The following is a 25,640-nucleotide window of genomic DNA, read 5'->3' on the forward strand; positions in this document are numbered from 1 at the left end:
GCATGGTGGACAATGCGTGGCTGAGCACCTCGTCCCCTCCTGGTTGTGGTGCGAGGCTCCGCTCTGGTGTTGTGCCCACAGCATCTGTGCTGAGTCCCACTGAGGTCCTGGAGTAGCGCAGCCCCTTGCCCTGACTGCTGAGGGGTGCTTGGGGTTCCCACCCTTCCTCCTCACTTTGACCAGTGGGCAGTGAGCCCCTGTTGCAGCCCAGGCCTGAGCGGGCACAGACAGGTGCTGGTGGCTCGTCTGGGGAGGTGGAAGGTGTGAGGCTGGGGTAGCCAGTCCCCTGGATGTTATGCACAACCCCCGGGCACCATGTGCAGCCCCCAGCACCAGGCTTGCCTCCCCACAGGCTCTGCTGTGCCCTGCAGTGTCTGAAGGCTAGCGCAGGGGACGGCAGCCTGTTTTTCTGGGACTTTGATTGATGGAAGCTCATACTCAGCTAGAGGTCAGCATTTCCATTGAAATGGGATTTCTGAAGCCTGGTTGTTAAAGGACCGCGGGGTTTTCGGTGGTGGTCAGGCTGCAGACATACACTTCAGCATTACGGAGCTGCTGGGGAACTGGAGGAGAGAAAACCTGCGTGCTGCAGCTGCGTGGGGGTGGGTGGGAGATGCTTTGCCGGGCTCTGGGGCAGCCGGGGATCTGTGTGCCATGAGAGATGAGGTGATGGGATTTCTGCTTATTGAGGTTTAATGCCTTTAGTGGGATGTCCCCTGTAGTCCAGTGCACTGGAAGGTCAGTCGGAGAATGCCCTCACAGGGAGGCAGTCCAGTGGATCCCCTAGCAGGGAGCCAGCCGGGTGCAATGAACACAGCCCTGCCGTTTCGGGGACAGCCGGGGGACGAGCCGCCCCAGGAGGCAGGCCTCCGTGTTGCCACCAGTGACCCTCTGCACTGGGCCCCGGCAGCTGGCCAGGCTGGTAGGCAGGGTGGGGACTGCCCCACAGCACCATGCTTGTGGGTCACACTGTGCCCATGCTCAGCCCCGACGCCCACGCTGCCCACACAGTGCTGCCTGTGGCTCCTGCCATTAGGAGAAATACGACATTTGCAGCGTAAGGTTGTGAAAAGCCTGAGGCAACAAAAAAAAAAAAAAAAAAGGAAATGGCTTTTTTCTCTGGTGTTTATGTGTGCGCGTGTGCAGGCGCTTCTGTGCTTGGGGCAGCTGACCGGGAGGTGCTGGGGTCCCCCCGCCCCGGCACGGTGCCGTGCACGCCAGCAGGAAGCGCCTGCCGTGACAGTCGCCCGCGCAGCTGGCACGTGGGTGCTGCTGACCCCATCACCGCATCCCCCCATGGCCGGAGCGCCCCGGCAGCACCGAGCCGCCACCATGTTCCACAGAAAGCGCAGCGTCTCCTTCGGCGGCTATGGCTGGTGGGTGCCGTTCCTTTCTATCCCCCCTTTGCTGCTGCGAGCGTGGTGCCATGCAAGGAGCTTTTCTTCCCTGCGCGGCCTCAAAGGAGGAAGCTTTGCAGTGCTGTGGTATGGTGCCCTCGCGGCACAGCCCCTTCTGCTGCCCCATGCCAGCAGGAGCGTGTGGGAGTCAGGAAGGACCTTCTTCACCCCATGCTTGCAGGGAAGCCCGGCACAGCTTCGGCAAGCAGGTGCTGCTGTGCTCCAGCAGCCCCTTGTGAGCCCCGTGGGTGCCAAGCAGTGAGGGGACCTCCCCAGGAGCTCGTGGTGGGCTCCCGTGTGCATGTCACCTGCAAGAGCGTCCTGTGGCTCTCTCCCTACTCCTTTCTGTCACTGCTGAGGACTCGCTGCCTGCTCCTTCTCTGCCCGGGCAGCGATGCTTACAGCCACCTTCGGCACCTCGTAGTGCACACGGCGAGGTCCCACCTGGTCTGTGGCAGGTTCCCAGGGCTGTCGCTGTCCTCCTTGGGTCCATCTGTCCTTCACAGAGCACGACGGCCGCTGCCTGCATCCCAGGTTCAGCAGGACTGTCTGCTTCTCGTGACCCTTCCCTCCAAGATGTGTTGATCTATAGGGAAATAGTTTAAGAAAATGGCACTGTTCTCCCTCTGCCCTTCCTCCAGTTTCCCTCTCTCTAAGGTATTTTATGCTTGTTCCAAGTCTGTGCTCTGTGACTGTGATCACGCCAGGGGAACCGATGGCCAAACTGGCAATTGTGTGATGATTTTGGCTGTTTCACGCTGGGGCAGACAGTTGCTCTGCCTTCCTTGCCCTGTGCCACAGTGGCTGTAGGGGCTGGGGCTGGGCAGCCAGGAGCCCTGGGGGCTTTGGGAGGAGTGCTTGTGCTGGGGTGAGGGAGCTTGTAGGTGCTTGAAACCTACTGGGGGAAATGTTGAGTAATTGAGAGGGTTGTGGGATGGCAGCGAACTTGTTGAGGGTTTCGGCAAAGTCTCCTGGGAATAGAAGTAGATGCCTTAGTGAAGCCAAGCATTTTGTCTCAGCTGGATTTCTGTTTTTCTTTACATAAAAATGGGAAGGAAGCACTCCGATAAACCTCTGTACAAATAAGTTTTGTGAAATGTGGGCTCATTTTGTGGCAGAGAGAAATTGTAGCTCTTGGGCAGCGTTGCCCCACAGCTGCCACTGGGAGTAGTGGCTCTGGTGCCCCGACCACGCTGGGGCATCCCGGGAGCTGCTGCTGCTGACACCCTCCTGCCGCAATGGAGCGGAGCCGTTACCCACCTTTGCTGGGGCACTCGGGGCCGTCTGGGCTTTGCTCAGTTGTTTTCTTTCTGCGCTTTGGCAGTTGCAGGGGAAAGACAACCACGGGCCGGAGAGCCACACAGGAAAATGTGGTCTGCTGGCTGTTAGGGAGCTGTGCTGCCATCACAGTCTGGGATGGGGGGAAGCGGGGTGCGGGCTTTCCTTTAGATATCAGCATCAGTGTCTGCACAGTGAGAAGGACAGACTAGCGGACATGGGGGGAGCCCTGCTCTCTGTGTTCTGCGGGGGAGACTCCCGAGAGGGGTTGGCTCACCTCTCTCTGGGGACCCCTAGGGAAGACACCCTTTGCAGTCGTGCGTTGCCCGGATAGTCCTGTGCACAGCTGAAAAAATGCTTCCCTGGGTGTTTACTGGAAAGGAAGGGACCTTCTGCAGCCCTGTACCTGTATCTACGTTTTCTCACGGCTGCCCGGTCCCACGGCTGACACACCCTTCCTGTGGGGACCGAGCGTGGGGTGGCTGGGCACACCCAGCCACTGCTGTCTGTAGCTGCAATCGCTATTTTCAACCCTCTGCTGGGGAGTAAATGGGTTTTTTTCCGGCTACCAGCTGTATCTGCTGCCAGCAATGTCTTGGGATGAGCGTGCTTGTCCTGGGGCAGCAGACACCGTGCTGCCACTCTTGGATGTAGGGATGCACATCGCAGGTGATGCAAAGCCATGGCATGTGCAACCCTGGCAGTTGCCACCCCAGCCTCCTGCCTGCACCCCCTTCCTCGCTCGCCGGGGCCCCAATGACCGATACAGGTGCCAGCCTCCTCCCCTCTCCTCCAGGGCCATCGGCACCCAGCTGCTGTCAGCTGCTCCTTTCCCCTGGGCGCTGCTCTTGGCAGCAGTGGTGGGAGACACCCCCTTTGGTGCTGCCGGGACTCAGGGAGCCCCAGGGCCGTGCTGGGGTGTGCAGGGTAGGAGGCTGGACCGGGGCGTGTGTTGTTTCACTTCACCCCACCTTGGGAAGGGGTGCAGGGCAGGGCCTGATGAAGTGGCTCTCATAACTTAGTCATATTGCAACTGCGGTTTCTCTAGCAGAGGGTTTTCTCTTGTGTGTTTCTTCTTTTTTTTTGTTGCTTTTTTTTTTCCCCTTCTCTCCAAGAGGCCAAATAACAGCAACCGATTTTTCTTCCTGCGGTTCCAGATGAAACCGCTCAGCGCAGCTCCCCGCTCTGGCATGGCTCCTGCAGGAGCTGCACCAGCCACCCACTGTCCCTGCGGCTCATTTGCATCTGTCACCGAGTTTGGCAACAGCTATTTACACCAGCATGCTTTAATGTTCAACTTGATTTAATGATCAACAAGGCCTGTGGACAGGCTTGTTAAGTATTAAGTGACAATAGCGGGTGCCCTGGGTCTATTTTTAGGAGCATTAGCATGCCAGCTCTCTGGGGTGGAGCATGGGAGTGACTGTTTGGGGGAAATTCCTGGGACGAAGCTCCCACGGCCTTGGGGTTTTGTGAGTGCAATGTCGGGCTGAGCAAGAGAGGGACCCAGGGAAGGGTGATGGTGTGTGCAGGCAGGGTGGGCAGGAGGCCCTGGGGTCTGCAGGGTGGCTTTGCCCCTGCCCGTGGGGAGCGGGGATGCCCCACGTGGGGTTCCTGCTGTGTCTGCCCCGGTGCTGGCTCAGCCTGTGGCACGGCGTGCCGGGGATCCGGCCCCACTGCGTCACCCAGGGGTGCAGCCTCCTTGTCATAGAGAAGTTCAACCAGGCAGCGGAGGGAGGTAAAGCTGAGAGTAGAGGGGAAACTGCATTTCTGCAGCCTTGCCGTGCCTCTGTGATCGCAGTGCAGAGCAAGTGGTTTTTTTTTTTTCGGGGATTTTTGTTGGTGTTTGTTTTGTTTGTGGTTTTTTTTTGTTTTAGAGATGTGTAATTAATTCTGTGTGGCAGATAACAGAGCATTTGCAATGACTGCCAAAAGACATAATTTTGCGTTTTGAGACATTACTATGGTTTGCATTAATTCATATTAATATGACTTTAACCACAACGATTCTGTGGAGATAGGCACTTACTTATGGTGCCAAATAAGTAAGTGAAACTGCTGGGGCTGCTGGCCATGTGTAAGCGGCCGGTGCTGGGAGTGATGGGGCTGCTCTCTGTTCCCTCCGCCTGGGGGTCTCGGCCGGTGTGCGGGCGCTCGCAGCAGCAGCGGGTGAGTAAGGGGGTAAGTAGGAGGGTAAGTCAGTGGCTGCTGCCTGGGCGGGGATGGCGCAGCCCTGCCTGGGTGAGCCTGAGCTCACGCAGCCACCGGCCAGGTATGAAAATCCTGCACCTCCTTGTATCCCTATTCCTTCCCCATTGGACTGGGCTTCTTGTAATGCTGCAGGGTCAGGTTTGCAGGGTTTGCTGTCATCTTCCCAGTGTGTCGGGTTTGTCACAGGTCTGTTGTCTTTAAATATGTGTTTTGTGAGAGGTTTGGAGAGAGTTTGGACATGGATAAACGTCCTCCTATACTGCCCGGTTAACCTCTGGCATTTCAGGTGGGGAGGCAACCCCCCCCCCCAGGAAATAAGTGGGGAGATTTTGTTTTACTTGCTGCCAGGCTTAAGTCTGGGTTAAATTTTGGTTGATCTTGTTTTCTGATCGAGTCTTTCTGTGGTGACTGTTGTGTCAGCCAGACCGATGGCACCTCTGAAGGCGATGCTGCGGTTGGGCTTGCCAGCAGCCCCCGGTACCTGATTTGGGAGCAGGGACAGCCCTCCCATCTGCGCCCAGAGCCCCCTGTGCCCGCAGTAACATGCTCCTCTGCTTTTTCCCTAGGATCGACAAGACGATGCTCGCCAGCCTGAAGATCAAGTGAGTACCCGCACTCTTCTCTCACGTAAAGTGATTTCCCTGTGAGATACGTGGTGCTAAGAGATGTCTTTGTGTATGGAGGATGTTTTCTTGTTAGCTGGGCCGCCTCGGTTCCAGCTCTGGGCAGTGGTAGTCCAGCCATACCTACCCATTCCTGGAGACGTGTTTGTGCATGTCACACAGCGTGTTCTCCTGTCAAGTCCAAGGTGATTCAGGCACTGGGTGATTGTAATAAATGCAACAACACTATCGCTGTATGATCAGTGGGTCAAGGCATGCACGGTGCAATTCACGGGGCACCAGCCCTGCCTTGGGAGGGGTGAAGGTGAGAATCGGCAGCGTGGGCTGCCACCAAGCTTCTGGCTGTAAATTCAGTGAAGTCTGGGTGTTTTTTGTTTTGTATTTGAATCTTGCAGTCTGGAAAGGGGGGTGGGTGTTGGTGGGCTAAGGGGTGCCTGTGCTTGTTACCCAGCTCCTGCTCCCATGCCACTGTAGGGGCTCTAGGTGTTGCTCTGGAGGGGTGAAGATGTTCTTGGACCCAGGAGGGTCCGTGAGGTGGTGGTGTTACTTAGTGGGTCCACCTCAGGTTTCTCATGGACTTGCTGAAAGCTGGCAGTGCCGGCTGTATGGCTCCTGGTGAAGCGGCTGCTGGGCAAGACCCTGCTCTGTGATGGAGCGAGGTGTGTGGGGTCACCACCCCTGCTGGAAAATGTTATCAACTGGACGGGCAAGAGCAAGAGAGAAATGGCTGAGAGGGTGGTACCGATGCTCGCTGTACTCCCGGTGCTTACAGCTCTCTGGGACATGCCTCCCATTCCTACCAGGCCTTGTCCTTCTGGCTGTGTGACCGGGGGGACCGATCCCTTCCCTTGCACTGCTGTGGATCCTCCCCTCTCTCCGGTTTCTGGATAAGCTCCCTGAGTCGGGGGTGTTCCGTTGCAAGCGCATGCACATCTCTGGCACTATCAGCATAACCGTGTGCTAATATAGAAATATTCTGGCCAAGCCTCCCTCGAGCTCAGGATAATGTGTATGGGTAACAGCTCATGCAGTTTCCCTCTATAATCATTATTTGTGCAAATTATTCATTAATGGAAAAGTATATAGAAAGCCTTGGGGGAACCTGCTGCCTGAATGAGCCTGCAAATGCCCATTCTAAATAGCACAATAGAAATGCTGCTGCTAAGCTCAATGCTCAGGTTTTTGCTGAACTGATGAGAAGTTTAAATCAATGTTTACCACTTTTGGGAGTGAAGGGAAATCTCAGTAGACTTTCCTTTTCCCATCGAGCTGAGAAGGATTTAACTGCTTCTTGGACGCTGCTGTATGCTGTGCCCTGATTTTGTTTTGGGGCCTGTGAAGCAGTTTTGCTGCAGAAATATCATTTAACCTCTGCTGTCCACTGTGCTGGTGAATTAGTGCCGCGCTCAGAGCGCTGTGTCGGTGCCATGGGGCACACTGCTGCCCTCCTGCTTGGGTGGAGGTGAGGGTCTGGGGCCACGTTTCTCCCCCTCCCTCCTGCCCTGGCCGGAGGAGGGGGTTCGGTCACGGCATTCAATGAGCATCCACTGGAGTTGTTTTATGCCCACTATTTGCAGCTAATGCTTTCCACAGCCTCATAACGCTTCTGGTTTGTGGACAGATTGCTTCATTAAATGGTTCTGTAATTGGGGCCCAGCCAAAGCCACACTAGATATTTGTAAAAGCTTTTTAAAAAAAAAAAAAAATAGTTTTGGTTTTCTAACACCCTCTTATTACTGCTGCAGCCTTCTGGCTAAGAGACCAGGCGTAGGCAATTTTCTTCACTGTATAACTTGTTAACAAAAAGACAAGCTGCTTTCTGCAAGCCAAGGAGCACTTCACGAAGCCTTGTGCATGCTGCAAACATCAATATTGACTTGCAGAAACCTGGCAGGGGAGGAATATCTTGTGCTGGTGAATGTGGCCCTGAGCTTTTGGCTGCAGAGGGGTCCCAGTGAGGCTAGGGTGGCACAGGAGCCCGTGCCTGAGCTGGACCCTCTCATCCAGTGTGAGGGCTGTTCACTGGGGTAGCATCAAGCCCCTCCGTCCTGGGAGAGCGTGGTGGAGGGGAGCAGTGGTCTCTGCATCTCAGTGGGCTCTCAGGGGTGAGAGTGAAGGCCAGGTCCTGTGCAAAGCTGGTATTCAGTGGAACCAAGTGCTGCAGCGGGAGGGTGCGAGCATGAGGCTGGGCTGCGGGATGCTCCCCTGCCTGCTGCTCTTGTAGTTCGTCATAATAAACTTGCACATGCAGGTGGCACCAGAGCATCAAAACAGTTTTCCCTCTGTCTGTCTCTCCTTTTTCTTTTTTAATTTGGGTTTTATTAGTTCCTATGGTAACCATGAATATGTCTGAGGGACTCAGAACCGGAGAGAATGAGTAGACATTGCGGAGTGGGAGTGTCAGAGGAGAGGCGGTGGATGGGGAGCCCTGGCATCACGGACAGGAGCTTGGCTGTCCCCTTTGGTGACAGGCAGCGTGGGGAGGTACCACACTCAGGCAGGAAAGGCGCTGCAGAGGACCAAGCATCCCCGGGCAGCTGCTGCTGAACGGCCACGTTTGCTGCTCAGCCTCCAAAATGCCCAGGAAGCTCTGGTGAGTTTGGGTCTGGCTCTGCCTCTGGGAGCTCTGCCCATGCCCTGCTGGGGCAGAAGAGCCTGGAAGCATCAGCTCTCCAGCGGGGAGCTCGTGTGCCCGGTCCCACCACTCCGGGTTTAAATGTGCAGCTGGCAACGGGCAGTTCCTGGCTCTCAAAAACTGTTGTTCTGGGGCAGGAGAGAGCTGGGTTTTTGGCTGCCATGGGGAGCCATGGGCTGCTTTGGAGAGCTGGGGCTTGCGTGGCTGGGGGCTGCTCTTGGGAAGCCTTGCAAACTGCCCAAAGGCAGTGTATGGGGGATGGAGAATCTGGGCGAAGGCTTGGAAATACGCCGCTTGCTGGTTTTGGGGGGTGCATGTCCCCAGGGTGGCAGCATGAAGCTGGTGCTGCAGGGCTGGGGTGCTGAGAGAGGGGCCGGGGCCATCCCCAGGGTGCTGTGAGACGGAGACCGAGGCACTTGTGCAGTGAATGGGCTTTGGCATGTGCGGACTCAGGATTTTGGCATGGACCAATTCCGTCATGATCTCTGTTTTTCTGGTGGGGTTTTTTTTTATTATTATTCCTTACCTGCTTTGTAGGAAAGTGCTGGGGGCAGCTGAACCCCCCAGGCTGGCAAAAGGGATGTCACATCCAGAAGCAGCCCTCTAAACCTTGGCTTGGTGCTGGTGTTTTCTTGTGTCACGTCAAGTTTCTGCAGAAAGCTAGCAGTGTCTCGGGGATTGTGGGGTGCTCCTGTGGTGCCCTTCTTTCCTCTTGGGGCATGGCTTCATCCAGAACTTACAAAACGTGGTGGAGGGTGATGTCAGGTCGTGCTGCGGGGAAGGGAAGAGCTGAGCCAGTTGGCGGCTAAACCCACTTCCCAAGTGGGGAGGTCGCCCTGGAGGAAAACATCAGCCTATCAAAGGATCTTTGCATATCAAAAATCAGCCCCAGCCAGATGAGCTTGCCTAGTGAGTTTGTTTGCTTCTCACAGCTGCCTTGTGGTAACCCTGGGCACAGCACTGCAAGTGCAGGGGTCCCAAGGAGCCAGGCAGGGACCCCCGAGCCCCCTCTGCCTCAGGAAATCCTTGTACTGGGGACACCAGAGGTGGGAAGGTGCAATGGGTATGAACCCGTGGGGACCTTCCTCCTCCGTCCAGCTGGACTTTGTGGGAATGAGCTGGTCAGGCGATGTCCCACATGGGACGTTAGCCAGCCCTTTGCCTGCTGCTGGCTCTGTAGCCCTCTGTGCTCTGCTTATTTTCTCTTTGGTATTACCAGTTGGATGTACTGAGAAACCACAGAGTATTTAAAAAAAAAAACAACCCCAAACCAAACAATTAAAAAAAGGCCCACCTTTAGGCAGAGGGTCACCTCGTGGTTTAGCCTTTTAAAGCAAAAACAGCAATGAAATAATCATGTCTCTGTGGAACAGAGGAGCCTTGTACACCAATTACTGGGTGTCAGTGTGTGTGTACAGCTAAAATTCACATGAAAGCATGTGATGCTCATCTGATGATGGGAGCAGTGGTGGAAGATAAAGGTGGGAAAGGATGAGATGAAAGATTTACTTGACCCTCATAAAACGAGCTGTGTGGAGGCTTGAGGCTCTTTAATATTTGATGGGCCAGAGCTGAGTTAATGGGAAGACGTGGGAATGATTTAGCTTCTTGGTGGTAGCTGCATTGACTCTTGCAGTAATCTCCGAGGTTTGGCTTAGGTCCTATGAGGACAAGGTCTGGAGAGCAGATTGTGTCTAACTAAATTCCTTTGACTTTATTACCACCTTTTAAAATGGATAATTGCATGCAAATATATGTTTTGCAATTATACTTCAGCTGTAGTAGCATATGTGTTACGCTGCAAAGAAAACGCTATCAAAACTACCGCAAAGCAGTTGTCTGCAGCGAACAGGGGAGGCGGGCAGGCTTCCTACTTCATCTGATTCGTAACTGCTTATCTCCGGGGCTGCCGGGCCTGCTGTGTGAAACCTCCTGCGGTGACTCCCCCCCAGCCAGTGTGCCGGGGGAGGCAGTTATCTTGGCTCTGGTGCAGAAATGAAAGAGAAAAACTGAGCGTATGGAGCCCGTGTGTGAAGGATGCCCTGGGACTCTGAGCAAACTTTAAAATCAGTTAAAATCAGTGCTGGGGCTGGAGGGGCAAAATGAGGTACGGGCTGGTCCCAGCTCTCAGCTGAGTGCTGGGTAGAGTTTGTGTGTGGCTGGATGAGCGTTAATTGGGCACCCAGCTGAGGTGAAGGTTGTTTAATATGCATCGCTCTGCTGTCTCAGATGCTCTTATCACCCTGGAGTGATGCCTCTCCCTTTCTAATGTTACTGTTGTCAGTTATATTGATTTTTATTAATGTATATGTGGCTTGTCTAATCACAGCAAATTCTTCTGAGCTTTTCCTAAGCCATCTTTCTTGGTCCTAACTCTTATCTCACCCTGATTTTTTGTCAAGTTTTGCTGGGAACTTAAACCATCCATGATGGGTCATGAACCAGAGGTCCCCTTGCAGGTGTCAGCTGGGCTCCCACAGGGTTTCCCCTGCGTTCATGTGGCAGCGAAAAGCGAGGAGGCAGAGTGCACCCTCAAATGGTATAGTCTATTCAAAATAATGGTGTAAACCCGATTTACCTTGCTTAATGTTTTCCCAGCCAAGCTGCTGCTCTGCCTTCTCTCCTGGGAGTTTCCTGTTGCAGTATGGGCGTGCAGGGCAGTGGCAGCTTGGAGGCACGTGGTCAGACACAGCATCCCAGGCAAAATGAGTCCTTATGTTGGTGCCAGGTCTCATGCCCGTGTCCCGGCTGGGACAAAGCCCCCCGTGAGAGCCAGCGAGGCTGCAGGCAAGTGGCCAGGGACAGTGACAAGTCCCTGTGGCTGCCGCAGGCACTGGCTGATGTTGTTCCCGCTTGCCGTCTGCTGCCTCAGAGCCGCCTCCTGCACGTTTGGGCCAGCCCTCGCCAGTGCCGCGGGAATTGAGGGCTGCAGAGATAAATGTCAGCACTACCCTCATGCAGACCCGAGGTGACAGCTCTGCCTGGCAGGAGACTGGCTGGTGGGGGAAAGGCGAAGCACCTGCCCTGCTGGGCTCCTGGTGCAAATGGCCAGAGGGTGGCTGGAGCAGCCCCAGGCTTTGGCTGTGCCAGATCCAGATTCAAGTCCTTCACTGATTCAGAGAGGTTTTGGTGTTTGAGTTTCTTTTTTATTTTGGTTAAAAAACAAAACCCACCCAACCATAACAAACAAACAAACAAACCCAACAGAAAAGCTCTGCTCTGACCACGTTTGGGTGTGTATCCAGACCCAGGCAGTGTGATTTGAGCCTTCTTTTCTGGGAGGAGGAGATGGGCATGTGTGAAAGCATTTCTAAGTCCTCCTTTATTTGCAGTGCAGATTCAAACAAGCTAGGAGAGGCCGTGGGTCGCTGCACTGTGGGACTGACTGCGGTGCCTTTCAGAGGTTCCTTCCCAACCTGGCTGCAGCCTGTGGGTGCTTGGCTGGGGCTCTTGCCCATCCCTGCTCCTGCCCATCCCTGCTCCTGCCTGTCTCTTGCTTCCCTGGCTGAAGCATCTTCCCAGGCGTGCCACCAGTCGGCACACGAGCACTTGGCTTTTCGCTGCTGCTTGTTCCCGCTGTGAGTGGATAAAAGTGAGGGGAACCCAGGCATCAGGCATTGGGGTCCTGCTGCTGTGTGGCCGTACAGGGGCTGCTCTTCTCCCCTTCTGCAAGTCCTGTCACCCAGTTCATGCTGTGAGTCACTCTGCGGTGGTCGCCCCTCTGGGCCCTGGTGTGAGCGATGAGTGGGGGGTCTGCAGGGGATGGAGCAGTGCTCGGTGCCTCTAGGGGAGCAGGGACTGGGCACTGGCTTTGTCTCTGCTCCTGCCTGGGGGGTCCTGCCCAGCGCTGCGCCCTGGGGACCCTCGCAGCGGTGAGCTGTGCTACCGGTCCCCGCATCCCAGCACACACCGCCTGTGCATCACCAGGCTGGAGATCTTCAGCATGATGAAGCAAAGGTGGGAGTCAGTAATTTAAAAGGAGGAATGTAAAACTAGCGAAACTAGGGTGAAAGTAGGGCAGCGCGTCTGGGGGCTTGCGTGAATCATCAGCCAGTTCTCGCTGCTGCTGCTTCATTTGCTTTTTATGCAAAGAAATTAGCCTGTCAGCCATGTTTTTGTTGCCAGTTTAGGGTCTGGTGGCCCATGGATGAGCAGGTTGGCACTGTGCCATCGCCCACACGGGGCTGCGGCAGGTCCTGGTGCCTGGGGTGGGCAGGCGGGTGGCTGCGGGGCTGCTCACCGAGCCCTGGTGGAGTTTGGCTGCAGTGCTGACACCTCGGTCACGACAGGGCCGGGTTGAGCAGATCGTGCCACCTCAGGATGCGCTCATCCCAGCCCCGGCTGCTTCTGTGAAATCTGGGCTTTGCCCTCCCAGCAGCGCTGGCTGCCGGGCTGAGATAGGGATGGTCCTGTCCCACGCGGGCTCTGCGCCAGGGCTCAGCCCTGCCCTGCCCTGGGGACAGCCTGGGGGTGCAGACACACCCCTCATGGCCCCAAAATGCCCTTTGCTGCTGCTGAGGCCCCGCTGCTGGAGCCGCGTTCTTGTTGGGGCTGTGAGTAGGTGCTGCTGATGGGCAGCGCTGCCCTTCTACCCTTGGGCTTGGGATGGCCACTGTAGGCGATGCTGGGGGTTCTGATGTCCTTAGGACAGAAATGGATTTTGGGGTTTCTTTTGTTTCAGTGGTGTTTTTTTGGTATCTGCCTTTTTGTGACTAAAGATAAACCCAAGCAGGGTGAGTGCAGGGCAGGTGGTGTCTGCCTCTGCCCCTTGCCTTCTGGCACGCCGGGGGGTGAAGGGGTTCTCCCTGAGGAGGGCTGATGCAGAACCAGGGTTTGGACATCATGGCTGCGCTGGGGTGATTCACTGGGCTGGTGGAGCTCCAACAGCATGGCATCCCATCAACACCATGTGTAAGTGCAGAACCACCCCCAAAAATCACATCTATTTTCTTGAAGGGGAAAAACAACCTGGGAGATGGGAACCTTAATGGTATCCTATTTTCTTTATGGACAGAAATGACTTTCACTGGGTACAAGAGCTGATCTTTTTACTGAGGTACTGTATAATTTTAAGAAGAAAAATTGAGAAGGATCTGAGGAGCAATGTCTGTCTGAGCCGAGGCACAGCTTGGGAGAGGCCAGCACCCACCTTGTCCTCATCACCCCATCAGTGAGGATGGGGCAGGGCCCCAGCAGCCACCCTGGGACTGGGGACACTGTGGCCCTCCATGTTGCAAAGAGGGGAGTGTTTGGAGCCTCAGGGCTGCTACTACTGCTTGGTACTACTGCGCCAGCCCCAGGTGGCCCCTGGCACACGGGCACTGGTGGGAGAAAGACGAGCTGGAGGGGTCACTCTTTGCTCAGCAGCTTGCAGCGGTGCTGGTGCTGGTGCTGGTCCCCTGTGAGCAGCTTCACGCAGTCGGTCGCTGTGCATTGTGTTGCAAAAGACCCTTGCACGGGTGATACTGCCATGGTCAGGAGGTGACGAACAAGGACACGCCAGAGATGGTGGCCAGAGGATGGGTGGTCGGGGGGTGGAGCGCAGCCCAGCCTAGAGTGCTCGCCCTGGGAGGTGAGCAGTGGCAGGGGCACAGTCAGCCCTGCCTTGGCCGGCCCCAGGGCTGGCTGGGGATTTACAAAATCTAGCCAGTCCCAACATCTTGCCCCTATCTCCGGCAAGCAGGCGGGAGTGTTTCCCTCTTCGCAGAAGGGCAGTTATCACCTTGGCTGCCCCCGGAGACACCCAGCCCCTTGCCTGTGCCATGTCCTTGCAGCACATTTCAAAGCCTTACTGGGACGGAGGAAGCTTTCCCAGGAGGAGGAAGGTGCTGTCAGCTTTGAGGACTCGGGGTGTTTCAGCCATTTAATCTAGTAAGACTTATCTCTCTCAAATTTTGAGGGGGGCGGGGGCGGCTACTGGCACAGCTCCATTGATGCTCCTGCCCTAGGAGACTTCCTTTGGTATTTGGCTAGGCGCTTTCATCTCAGTGGCTTGCTGTAGGTATTTGGGGGTTTGTTACTGCAGAAACTGCAGAAACCCCAGCTATAGAGCAGAGGCAGTGGGCTGGGATCCGGCAATGCAAACGTTGCTTCCCGGCGACGTTGGAGGTGGCGCAGCGGCGCATTCTGCTTGTGTGCTATCCAGTCCCATATGTTAAAATGTTGTTGTTGCTGTCAAAACAGCCTTCACATATTTAAAGCTAGATTATTGACAATTACATCTGCCCAGAGGACTTAGCAACCCCACATGGGTCTATTTTTAGCTCCGTTTCAGAACTAATAAACTGTGCTGGCTTATATATCTTTCCTCCTGCCATATTTATAGCCTGTCAAAATAGGAGCTGTTTGCAGACAATCGAAAGGCGGTTGCTCGGAAGAATAACAGCCTTCTAAAAGCAAATATTGTTGTGGTAGGAGAGGGAGCCTTAATCGCTGGAGTGATAGAGACACCATCTGCCTGCTGGTGTGTGCTCCCAAATACTGGGGTGTGTGGGAGGACAGGAGCTGAGGGGCGCAGCTGGGGCTGCTGTGTGTCTCACCTGGGGCAGCAGGGTCCCCGGCTGCTGGTGAGTACCAGGGGTTTAGAGGGGCTTTTACCCTGCTCAGCATGCCTGTTGGCTTCCCCTTGGCTGTGGCCATGCATCTGCTTGCTGCTGGGGTGGGTGTGATTTAGGAAGCATGAGCAGCCCTGGCTCTGCTGAGCCAAGGAGCCCAAAGCAGGGCAGGGAGCAGCGGCACGGTAGTGCAGGCACTGTGCCAATGCCTGTGGTTTTTTTCCTGATGATAATTTTGTTAATTACTGTACCGCTCCTGCCGGCTGTTTCTTTTCCTTCTAGTCGGCGGGGTCCTGGCCTCCCAACAGCGACCAGTGCCGGCAAGCCCCGCGTTGTGGCAGGGACGGGCGGCTGCTGGTGCTGTGCCTGGTGCCCGGGAGCTGCCTGGCAGCACTCCTGCGCTGAGGGACGGTTCGGGGCCAGACAGTGCCGGCATGGCCATGGTCCCTGTCTGGAAATGGCCCTCCCCATCTCTGGAGTTTTATTTCTGGTGGGGCTCATGATGCTGTTTTTGCGCTCGGTTAGCAAACACCAGCGTCAGCATTGGACCCGTGTGATAGCTGAGGACCTCACATCTTCCAAAGCCTGTTGTGAAAACCTGGTTTGTCTCAGACTCCCACCCGGAAGAGATGTGAAGAGGCTTGGCAGATACTTGAATAGGTCAGAGCTACATTATGAAGTCTCCGTGAAGACTCAAAGGTCACTCCTTTCAGACACCGTCCTGTCTCATTCCTCTCAAATGTTACCGGTGTCATGCCAGGGACTGTGACAGTTCCTTCCTCCTACAAGAAATTTGGTGTTAATCCTCTACAATTTGGAATGCAGAGCTCGATGTTCTCTTCCCTGAGGTGACGTGGGTTACATTGCTCGGTGACGTGGGGGTGATAACCAGCCGGCCCGGCCGCTCCAGGGGCTCGGAAGCGGGGCAGGGTTTCCATCAGGTCTTCACTGGAGCTCCGAAAACCCAGTGCAACTGTGTTAGCAGAGTGATCCACTCTTTGCTTGCACATTAAGCTTGAGGACAGGGAGGTGTACTGACAGGCTGGAGAATGAGAACGTGATGGTAAGAAGGTAAGAAGGATCAGACCAAGGGTCTGTGTCTGCTCCTTGAGAGTGCCAGTGCTCAGGGAAAGACTGAGAAATGGGACACATAAGTCATACCCTTTCACCTGAGATGCCAGTCCCCTTGCAGGCTCTCTGCGGCCCTGGCTGGTTGGAAATGAGACTTTTCCTTTCGACTCTATTTGTACTGTTGCCCACAGCTGCTGCTGCAGCTGCATGTACAAAAGATGCTGCCTTGGCTGGGTCACTTCTGTGCTGCTGCAGGTACATCTCCTCCTAGAGAGGACAAGCAACCATCCAGAGACCCTATAGCGGTATGGGCAGTGTGCACATGGAGCTGGTATGGAGCAGGTACCCCTCTGTCCAGCCTCCCTCACGTGTGGGTATCAGCTGCCAGTGAAAGCTCCTGCCCAAGGGCATTGTACCCTCTGCTTCCCAAAGCCCCAGCACGCTTGACCCAGGTCTCTTGCTCCTGACCATTGATGAGGTTGCACAGCACAAGAGGAAGATGGTGGGTTTACAGATAACGACTGCATCATCTTCATTCTGGAGCAAGAGGCAGGGAAAAAGCTGTAGAGTGATAGAAACCCATTTCTGAATGTGATTGACTTCAGCACATTCCCTATTGTACGGATGTGTCACTGAGATAATACCGGTGTTTTAGCTCCACAAATTATGTGTCTTTTAATGCTCTCACATCAAACAAGGTGTCTAAGGGAGATGGGTAATCGAGATGGCAGCATCTCCTGGGGGAGCCCCCGAGGACTGGGGAGTTGCTGGTTTGGCTGCTGCCCTCTGCAGCACCAGGATGCGTTCCCACATGAACCGATGACCACCCCTGGCAGTTCACCACTGGTGAGCACAGCACAGCAGGGTGCTGATCTCCGCATGAGGTTTCTGGAGGTAGAAAGTGTTTCTCCCTATGTGGCACCTGTCTGCGGTGCTGCTCAGGTGCTGGCGCTGCTTCCACTGGGTATGGGAGCTCATTGCAGTACGGATTCATGCGGAGGTAGCTGTGATCTCCCTGGTCACAAAAACACCCCAGTATCAAGGGAAGTCAAGGCCCAGATACAGCACAAGATTTTTCCAGGGCTCCCGCGGCCCCCCGTGGCACTGCCAGGCATGTCCTTGCAGGCTGCCATTTCCCCATCACGCGTTTAGATTAACTGGCCCCTCCTGACACTTTCCTTGGGCTGGGAGGGCTGCCTCTGCGGCAGTGGGGGGCTTGGGAGGGGGAGCGGCTGTGGTGCTGCTGCCCTGTCGAGGGGGATTAGAGAGGCCTAGGCATGCACTCTGCTTGGCTGGGGCTCCTCTTTTACATAATGCGATTAACACTTCTCTGGAGCAGCCCCTCCAGAGCCAGCTGAATATTCAGCATTGCCATGAGCATCTGCATTTGCAGCTACCAGCGCTCCTGCTCGCTCTGCCCAGGCAAGGTCTGGCTCCCAGCCCATGCTGGCCACAGCTGCATCCCACCTGCGCTGGACCTCGTGTAGCGGTGGTGTGCCCGGCAGTACCAGGGGCTGCTGTGGTGGTTCAGGCACAGGTTAAGCAAAACCCTGCCCTGGTGTCAGTTTTAACTGCAGCAGTCCCGTGACTCACGTGCCTGGGTTTTAGGCTCTGCAGTATGGGACTGGCAGCACGGTGCCGCATCCGACCCCATCAGCGGATACTTTGGGATGTTTAATCCGGCGCTCGTAGGGATGGGGCTGAAGTTGTGGCCTTCTGCAGCAGCTGGGCTCAGGAACATGGATCAGCATCGCCTGTTGCTGTCGGAGGAGCAGTGCTGACTGGCCCTGTGCTGTTCCCTGTGTTCCCCTACCTGTGGCTGACAAGACCCTGTGGAGGGTGGCTCTCCCCAAAACGCTGGGCTCCTGTGAGCAGTCCTTGGGAGCCTGATGCCTCTGCCCAAGCCTGCTCCGCCCCCCGCCCCTCTGCTTTGGGTCACCTCCCTACTTCTGCATCCCTTGCAGCATCCTCGAGAAGGAACGTTGCTTGGTTGGGGTTGCACTTTGGGCCTAATCCAGCTTCTTGGCTGGATGCCAATGGCAATTGATTGGAATAACGGCTGCAGGGGTGGTCTTGCACAGGGAGCTGGGGAAGGACCGAAAGCTAAGGAGGGTGCTGGTGGTAAGCATTGGGTGTGTGGCTGATGTTAGTTTGCTGTGCATCCGGAATCTGGCTTTATTAGTGATGTTAATGATAAATGATGGCGTTTAGTTCACTGATTTGCTAGTAAAATTCAAAGGATCTGCTCATGCTGTAAAGGCTTATTTCCTCTGCTGATTTGATCTAATTTAATTGAATGCTGAAATCTTGGCACTCGTCTCTTCAGAAAGCCTGCATTCACAGGGAAAAATACCCCAAATTATCAAGAATACAATTTCCATATAATTGTGCTGCTGTCATAGGCCTAACTACCTTGTACTGTGTTTAACCATCAGAAACGATACAGTCACTTAAGGAAGCAAACCGGGCAGGGGCTGACGCTGCACCTGGGCCCTGGGGCTCCTGCCCTCCCATGGCAGCAGCGTGACGCATGCCTGCCATCTCCTCTCTGCCCCTGATTCACTGCCTGGCCTTCAGCAGCTCACTTCATCTCCCTGTGCTACCATATTCCTGTCTGCAAAACCGCTTTGGTTTACCATGGTGTTTGCTGGCTCCGCAATGTGCCAAGGAGTCAGGGCCAGCGCTGCTTGGCGGTGCTCTGCTTGCCGGTGCTGAAGGGCGGGCTCAGCACAAAACACGACTCTTGTTCTGAAGTCCTGGGATGTGTGTGATGGGAAGGTGCTTTCTAAGAGCTTCTTATCAAAGCTGTGTCTCTCTGGAGGCTGCTGAAGGAGGAATGGTTCCAAAAATAAAACCATCAGAACCTATAGATAGACATACAGGCGCATGTAGATAGATATCTGTAGATATGTAGACAAAAAGATATCTGTATATCTTCTTGCATGAAGCAGATCCAGCTGACTAAGCCCCCTGGATTGTCAGAGATGGTTTGATACAAACACAGCACAGACAACCGGGCATTCCTGTCTGACCCCAGAGTGTTTGATCTGGAAAATGTTGCTGCAGTAGCCCTGGATGAAGAGCTTTGCCCTCATTTGCCTGGCCTTGCTCAGCCCACAAGGTTTTCTTTGCAAGTCATCGTTATAATTTTGGTAATCTTCCTGGGCTGGAAGAACCCTTACTGCCACGGGCCGCTGTGGCTTCTCCGGCAGCAATGCCAGCTGTGTGTGACTGATGAGCCCCTGGAAAGGCGAAACCCATGCCTTGGGTGATGCTTCATCCTGAGCAGGGCTAATTATGGGGGGGGGGGGCACTTCTCACTTAGGCTTTGCTGCCCTGGTCACCAGGAGGGGGGACTGGTGCCTCCCTGCCCTCGGTGGGTGCCGAGGGCTGAGGTTGGGGTTGGGTGGGCACCTTTCCTGGCATGTGGCTGGTGGGTGCACAGTGTGTGCCTCATGGTGCCCGTTCCACGGTCCAGCCTTGCCTGCTTGCTGCGGGGAGTGGGGCCACCAGGGGAAATGAGTGAGTGGATAATTGGTAGCTCATCTAATTAAAAGGCTGAGATTTCGAAGGCTGGTCAGAGAAGATGGGAAGGATGTGGCACTGAACGAGCGTGGCTGCTCACTGCTGTCTGGGGATGAGGCCTGGGTGCTGGGCATGGGGGCTGAGGGATGGGTGCCTGTGGGTGCAGGGGACACGGTGGGGAGGGACACTCATTGCTGGCAGAGCGGACGCAGAAGGACCCATGCTCTGCGGTGCAAATCCCAGCAGCTCTTGTACTTGAGCAAATAGCCATTCGTTTGACCTCCTGCCAGCTTGCTAAGTAGGCAAATATTTGCTGCCTCCTTCTCTCGGCTTCTCAGCGGAAGGGGAAGAGAAGGGGCGTCGAGCCGATTGCACAGCAGGCAGGTCCCGTGGCCTGGCTGCACTATCACTGGTGCTCTGGCACGGGGTGCCTTTCTGGGGTACAAACGGCCCCATTGTGATATCCACTTTCAGTCTTTTGTGCTCAAAGTTTAACTGCAGTGTCATACTACTAATTCATTTTTTATCTCTGTGCTACACAGAGTTATCTTAGTTTGTACTCTGCGTGTTATTGCCATATACAGCAATGTCAAAGGACTAGCAGTAACACCCTGTGCAGAACTGTCCAGCTGGATTTCAGGGCAAAACCCCATTCCCTTCCAGCCTGCTCCACGCTGGCCCTCAGACCCTGTCCCATATACATCCAAGCCCAACCCCTAGTTTTCCACTAATTCTTATTATCTCAGTTTGAGTGCTCTAACAAATGACAGCTCGTTTCAGGTGTATTTTAAAGCCTGATTAATAACACAAATGTAGCAGCAGTGACGTGGTGCTTGGCATCACCTGTGCACTCTGCAGCAATTAACTGTTTCAACGGGGTGCTTTGGAGACTGTACAACCCTGAGCAGGGATGGTTCGGGGTGTGCAGAGAGGAGGTGCTGCCACTCCTGTCACCCAGGAAAGGCTGTGTAACTTGCCGGGACTGGGATCTCTTTGCAAGCAGCAAACAGCTGATTGCATTGGGTAATGCATGTGATGAGGGACCTACCTTGCTCTTCTCTGCAGAGTACAGAGAGCAAGCAGGGGTTCTAGAGGGGCTGAGCCTCTTGGTTCCTAGAAGGGAGTAATTTGCACCCCCATGGCTTAATCGAGTGGCATTTCTTGCCTCTCACTGGAGTTTAAATTGCTTCTTAGTTCTCCTCCATGGGGCACAGGGGGGTCTGTGTGCAAGTCTGGGTGTCTGCCAGCGTGGAAACGTACCGTGTGTGGCCAAGGAGCTGCCTCTGCAGCCACCGCGGCCAGCCCACTGCCGGCCGAGGTTTTGTGGGGACTCTGCTGACCCGTTTCTGCGTGGTTTTGGGGTGGGCAGGAACAGGCAGGGGGTTCTGCCGGTGCTCACAGTGCCGGTTTCCACACCAGTGGGATGAGATGGGGAGGCTGCTGAGTGCCACAGGAACTGCCACTGCCCAGGCTCTGCCCAAGAAGCTCAGCTCCAGTGCTGGTGTCACTGCCTGGTTTCATGCTGGGGCACTACAGTGGAAAGATTGTTCACATTTTGCTCTGGAAGTGCTTGTAAACTGGAGCAATAAGGGCTGTAGCGTACCCTTAGGACCACCCGTGTTGGCCAGAGCAGGAGCTTAGGGTTCTCATGCTCCATCCAGTAGCCTGGGTAAAGCCTGAGCCCACCCTGTGGCATAAGGACCCCCACTGCCTGCCACAAGTGGGACTGGAGGGTGCAGCATCGTGTGAGGGGCCAGGGCTTGCCCCGACTGTGGCCGCAGGAGCTGCAGGCATGCGTGTGTCCCAGGCGCCAGCCGTGGCTCTGGAGACAACGTCCTCAGGACGCTGGGAGTGAATGGGGGGCACTTGGGGCTCAGTTCCTGCCATGTCTGCATGGACTGGGAGCGGCAGTGGTGTGAGCAAGGGGGGCTGGCAGATGGGATATCTGTGCTGCCCACCCAGGGCTCCAGGAGCCCACTGGGGGAAGATGTGCCCCCCACTATGTGGGGGCTGTGGTTAAGGGAGCTTTGCCCCAAGACCCTCTGGTCTCACATACGCTGATGAAGGCAGGAGAGCAGCCAGGCACTGGGATGTCTGACAGCCAGGAACACAGTTCCTTGTAGGGAAGCATGGATGCTGTGGTCCTTAGAGGGCTTGGCCCATTTGCTATGGTTTTTTATATTTTATTTTTTAATGTTTTTTAATACCGATGCCTGCTCCGAGGTGCTGGGAGGAGCTTTCTGTGCTGCTGCCTGCTTGTCTTACCCTTTTGCTGTGCAAATGCAGTGAGGGGATGTCCTGAGATGCAGCAAAAGCCCTGCTCCACCTCTAGGGAAATGATGGCTTGTGCACAGAGGGTGCAGCCAAAATGAGGTCGGGTCTGGGGCCTGCTAAGCCCCTGATTATTTTTAGGTAGTCTTTTGTGATTACTTTACATACTGAAATCTCTTCTTTCAAAGCCTCTTTAACCATGGAATGGGTGCCACATGCACCCGAGCCGCGCTCTGCTCACCCGGCCTCCTGGCTGCCTCCCAGCTCCTACGGGTGCCGTATCTGCAGTGCTGTTGACCGTCAGACCCTGCTGCTCTTGTGTGGGGCCAGCTTGTTTTTAATGGCTAGCAATACCTGGCTGAGCCTTGGCTTCCTTCTGCAGTGAGAGGTTGTTCGCTCATAATGAATTTTTGTTCTTTCGCTGCGGCTTTGATTGCTTTCCCTGCTTATTTCCTGGGAAGGCTGATAATTGCTCTGGGGAGATGGAACATCGTGGGCCACGCTCAGCCCCAAGTCAGGCAAAAGGTCGATGCCTGTGTGCACTTGTGATGGGGATGGGCTCTGGATGGGGGACAAGCCCATTGCATTGGCTCCTAGTCGAGCTAGGCAGATGAATTTCTTTTTGCACATCAATCCTGTGTTTCTGTACAGCAGCCACAGTACCGGGGCGCAGGGAGCACCAGGGTTTGGGCATTGCGGTGTGGTGGGGAAGCCTTGGCGGCTGTGCTGGGGCAGGAGCCGGGTCTGCCCCCTGCCTTGGCACACATTAGTCCCTCTTCCAATCACTCTAAATTGACAAGGTGCTAAGGTTGCTGGTGGCATATGATACTCGTCTCGCACTGTTTCAAGAGAGATAAAACTTGCTGTCTTCTGTCTCTGCGCTGCCTGTGTGGAGGAGCTGGCTTCATGCTTTCTTGATATTTCCTCTATATCTTTCTAACTGAAGCCATAAAATAAATCTCTAATCAGGTTACTTAAGGCTGGATGTAACATAATCTAAAGCTCTATTTCTGTGATACTTCTCTTAAAACTGGATGCACGCTTATCCTCTTCCTGCAGCACCATTTGAAATGCTATAATCGCTTTCTCCCTAGTTTGCAAGCTCCCAAATCCTTTTCTTCCCATGCCAGTGAAATTGGAATGTGACTGCTTCTTTACGGAGAACCGGTTACTATTTTTGTCTTTCGGTCTGTGCTGCTTCGGCTCCTTTTGTTCCTCTCTGGCTCATGGTCCCTGGTGCTGGCGCAGCTGCCCCTGTCCCAGCTTTCCCACCCAGGCATTGCAGGCACCCATGCCCAGCCACATCCCACTTGGGTGGGGGGAAGCACCCATTGGGGTCTCCGCGTGAGTGCTTAGGGTGGTGGGGAAGGGTCCCTGGGCAGAGCTCTCGGCGCCCGGTCAGCCACTATGGCTCAGCCATGGCGCTGCAGCGATGGGCTGGCCATGCCTCCAGCCCGGCCGTGGCAAATGCCCCGCATAGTTCGTGTATTTCTGGATCTGTCCCTCGTGAGTGAGGGAACCAGAAATATCTCTTGCAAAGGGAGGCACAGAGGGCGTCCAGGACTTATCCTGAGCTGTCTGACAAGGCAGCGCTGCAGCTCTGGCTGGAGAAGCCCTGAGTCACCGGAGCTGGGCTCAGGTGTGAGCGACAGGGCTCTGCGGGCCTTCATGGGTGGAAATGCACCTGCGGGTGACTTGGGAAGGTCGACGGGCTGCTCACCGATGGGTGATTTAATCTCACTGCAGCATTAACACAGCATTAACACAAAAGCCAAAGTTATTCCGTAAATATATGGCTCCTTAATAATATTAATAGCGTCATTTATTCATGGGAGATTCGGTAATATAGGGGATGAAGGCTTGATCTTGTCACAACCTGGTATTTTCAGCTCCTTCTTTCTTAGCAGAGTGTCCAGAAGAAAATGCCAGGCTTTGCATAAATGAGCCAGCCACCCAGGTGATTTATTAATCATGGCGTGTAATTGTCCTAACCTGCCGTGAGCTCTCTCCAGCCTCTTGGGACCCAGCTTCCTAGTTAGCTGCAAAACTGCTTTCTCTGAAGCAAAAAATGTCAGGGCATTTTTAAAGAGATATTTATTTCTTCATAAAACAGGGCAGCTGCTTAACTTGGAGGCTATTTAGTCACTGCAGAGGTAATACTGAATCTTTACAGGAAGGATGGGGATGGAGGAGCCCAAAAACTTGAGGGGGAGGGAGGGAGCTTGTGGTCTCTGGTCTGGGCTACATCACAGGGCGGGCTGCAGCTCCCTCCAGCCGAGCCCAGGAAACCTCTGTGGATGGTGAGCTGGCAGCCCCTCTGGGGAGCTCTTCTAGGGTTGACCCAAACCCCTCAGTTTCCCTGATTTCCAGTCTAAGCCTCTCAGGCTGCAGCTTTCTGTCTTAAAAGACATCCTTTGGCACATCTGTGCTGACACATGTGACACGAGCTGGAGGTCTTTTGCAGGTGCTGGCCCCGACAGGGCATCCCCCTCTCAAACCCTCAGGAGGGCAAGGCTCCCGTGGCATCACTGTGGGAACTGGGGGTTGGCCAGAGTCACCCCAGCCCAGCTGAGCCGGGGGACAAGATGTGGGGCTGGGGAAATGCGTTGCAGAGGTGTTTCTGTAGCTGACCAGGATGTGGGCAGAGTACTTGCCCCTTGCTGGGATCAGTTTGGTGGGATCTTCTCTTGGAGAGAGTAAAGGCTGAACTGGGGACGCACACCATGGCCAAAGCACTGCAGGAGCCAAAGAGACCTGGCTCTGCTCCCGGGTCAGGGTGCCCCAGCGACCTGCAGCGCCGTGCCCGCGCTGGTGATGGGGTGCAGCTCACTGTGCCGCACAGCCTGCCGTGCCCCCCCTGTTCCTGCTCCTCTGGTTGGCAAGCAGAGATCATTGCTGCGTGCACGGTGAGCTGTCCCTTTGCAAGGAGAACCCACCGGGCGTGAGAGGGGAGAGCAGCAGGCGCTGGGGAAGGCAGGCAGGGACACGGGCTGTTCGGATACACCAGCCCTGCCACTTTCCCTGCCTCCCTGGGTGTGCCTGGCATCCTGCCCCAGTCTGTGCTGGAGCCTTTCATCAGGCAGCAGAATGTGAGAAATACAGGGCAGCTTCTCCAGGGACTGTTGCAGCCACAAGTGATGTCCTCAGGAGCAGGAGGTCCCTGGTACCCCTTCACCTGTGTGTCCAGTGACCGAGCATCCAGAAGTCTTAGGAAAACCCATGGCCTCCTACCAGACAGGAGCTTGTTTGTGCTGGAGTGGTGGAAGGAACGGGGGCTCCAGTGCTTTCCTCGCAGCCCTTTCTCTGTGCGAGAATGGCATGGCGTGGCTGCAAACTGGGTACCAAGCTCCTGCACCACCAGCCCTCATCCAGCCCCTTGCCATTTATTATCTTGCCCTCATCTTATAAATTACAAATCAGCTGCAATGAAGTCCAGAAGAAATTGATTTCAGTGGGGGCTTGTTTGCCGTATTTGGGTGGAGAAGAAAGTATGGCTGAGTGCGTCTGCTTAAAGTGATTCTCTATTTCCAAATATGAGAGAATTGAACATCTTTAAAAATCAATACAAAGCCACTTCAGCATAAAACAAGAGGAGATTAATACTTAACGTGTCTGGAAAAGGGGAAGAGAGACAGTGGAAAATGTCTCCAGAGAGAGAGATTCAATGAAATTCGAAGCTGCCTGTTTAATGCGAGAGGTAAAAGGTTTAAAATTAAAACCCCTCCCCCTCCATTAACTGGAAGCTAATGAGGTGCTGGAGAATTGGTATAATTTGACATGGAAATGGGTTCTAATTTCTTTTCTTTTTTCTTTTTTCTTTTTTTTTTTTTTTCTCCTATGCCTGAGAAATGTGTCAGATTGATGATTTCTGCTTGAAAGGAAGGAGCCAGGTATTTTCCACAAGAACAAAGGGATTTGTTGGTCCAACAAAAACTTTATTAAAAGGCTTCACGGTGTGAGTTAAGCGCTCTTCCCTGCCAGTGGGGAGGAAGGCAGCACCCAGGCTTAACGGAATTCTTTCCCCTTATCGGCTTGCGTTCTCTCACCCACCACATGCGGTTTGGCATCATCTGAT

General features: G+C 54.7%; 1 protein-coding gene across 7 annotated transcripts in view; it reads left to right on the plus strand.

Moving 5' to 3' along the window:
• The window catches only part of RAP1GAP2 (RAP1 GTPase activating protein 2), an 80,173-nt gene that overhangs the window by 12,570 nt on the left and 41,963 nt on the right, over positions 1–25,640 (plus strand). For 2 of the 7 annotated variants that reach the window (XM_075113016.1, XM_075113018.1), the window contains exons 1-2: positions 4,059–5,172; positions 5,453–5,488. In XM_075113016.1, coding sequence (XP_074969117.1) covers positions 4,898–5,172; positions 5,453–5,488 — 311 coding nt within the window. In that variant the 5' untranslated portion in view covers positions 4,059–4,897. Of the gene's footprint in view, positions 1–871; positions 1,377–4,049; positions 5,173–5,452; positions 5,489–25,640 lie in introns of those variants that run through there. The other 5 variants (XM_075113025.1, XM_075113024.1, XM_075113019.1 and 2 more) reach the window with 4 other exon arrangements.

This window comes from Phalacrocorax aristotelis, chromosome 18, assembly GCF_949628215.1.
Source record: "Phalacrocorax aristotelis chromosome 18, bGulAri2.1, whole genome shotgun sequence".
Lineage (NCBI taxonomy): Eukaryota > Metazoa > Chordata > Aves > Suliformes > Phalacrocoracidae > Phalacrocorax > Phalacrocorax aristotelis.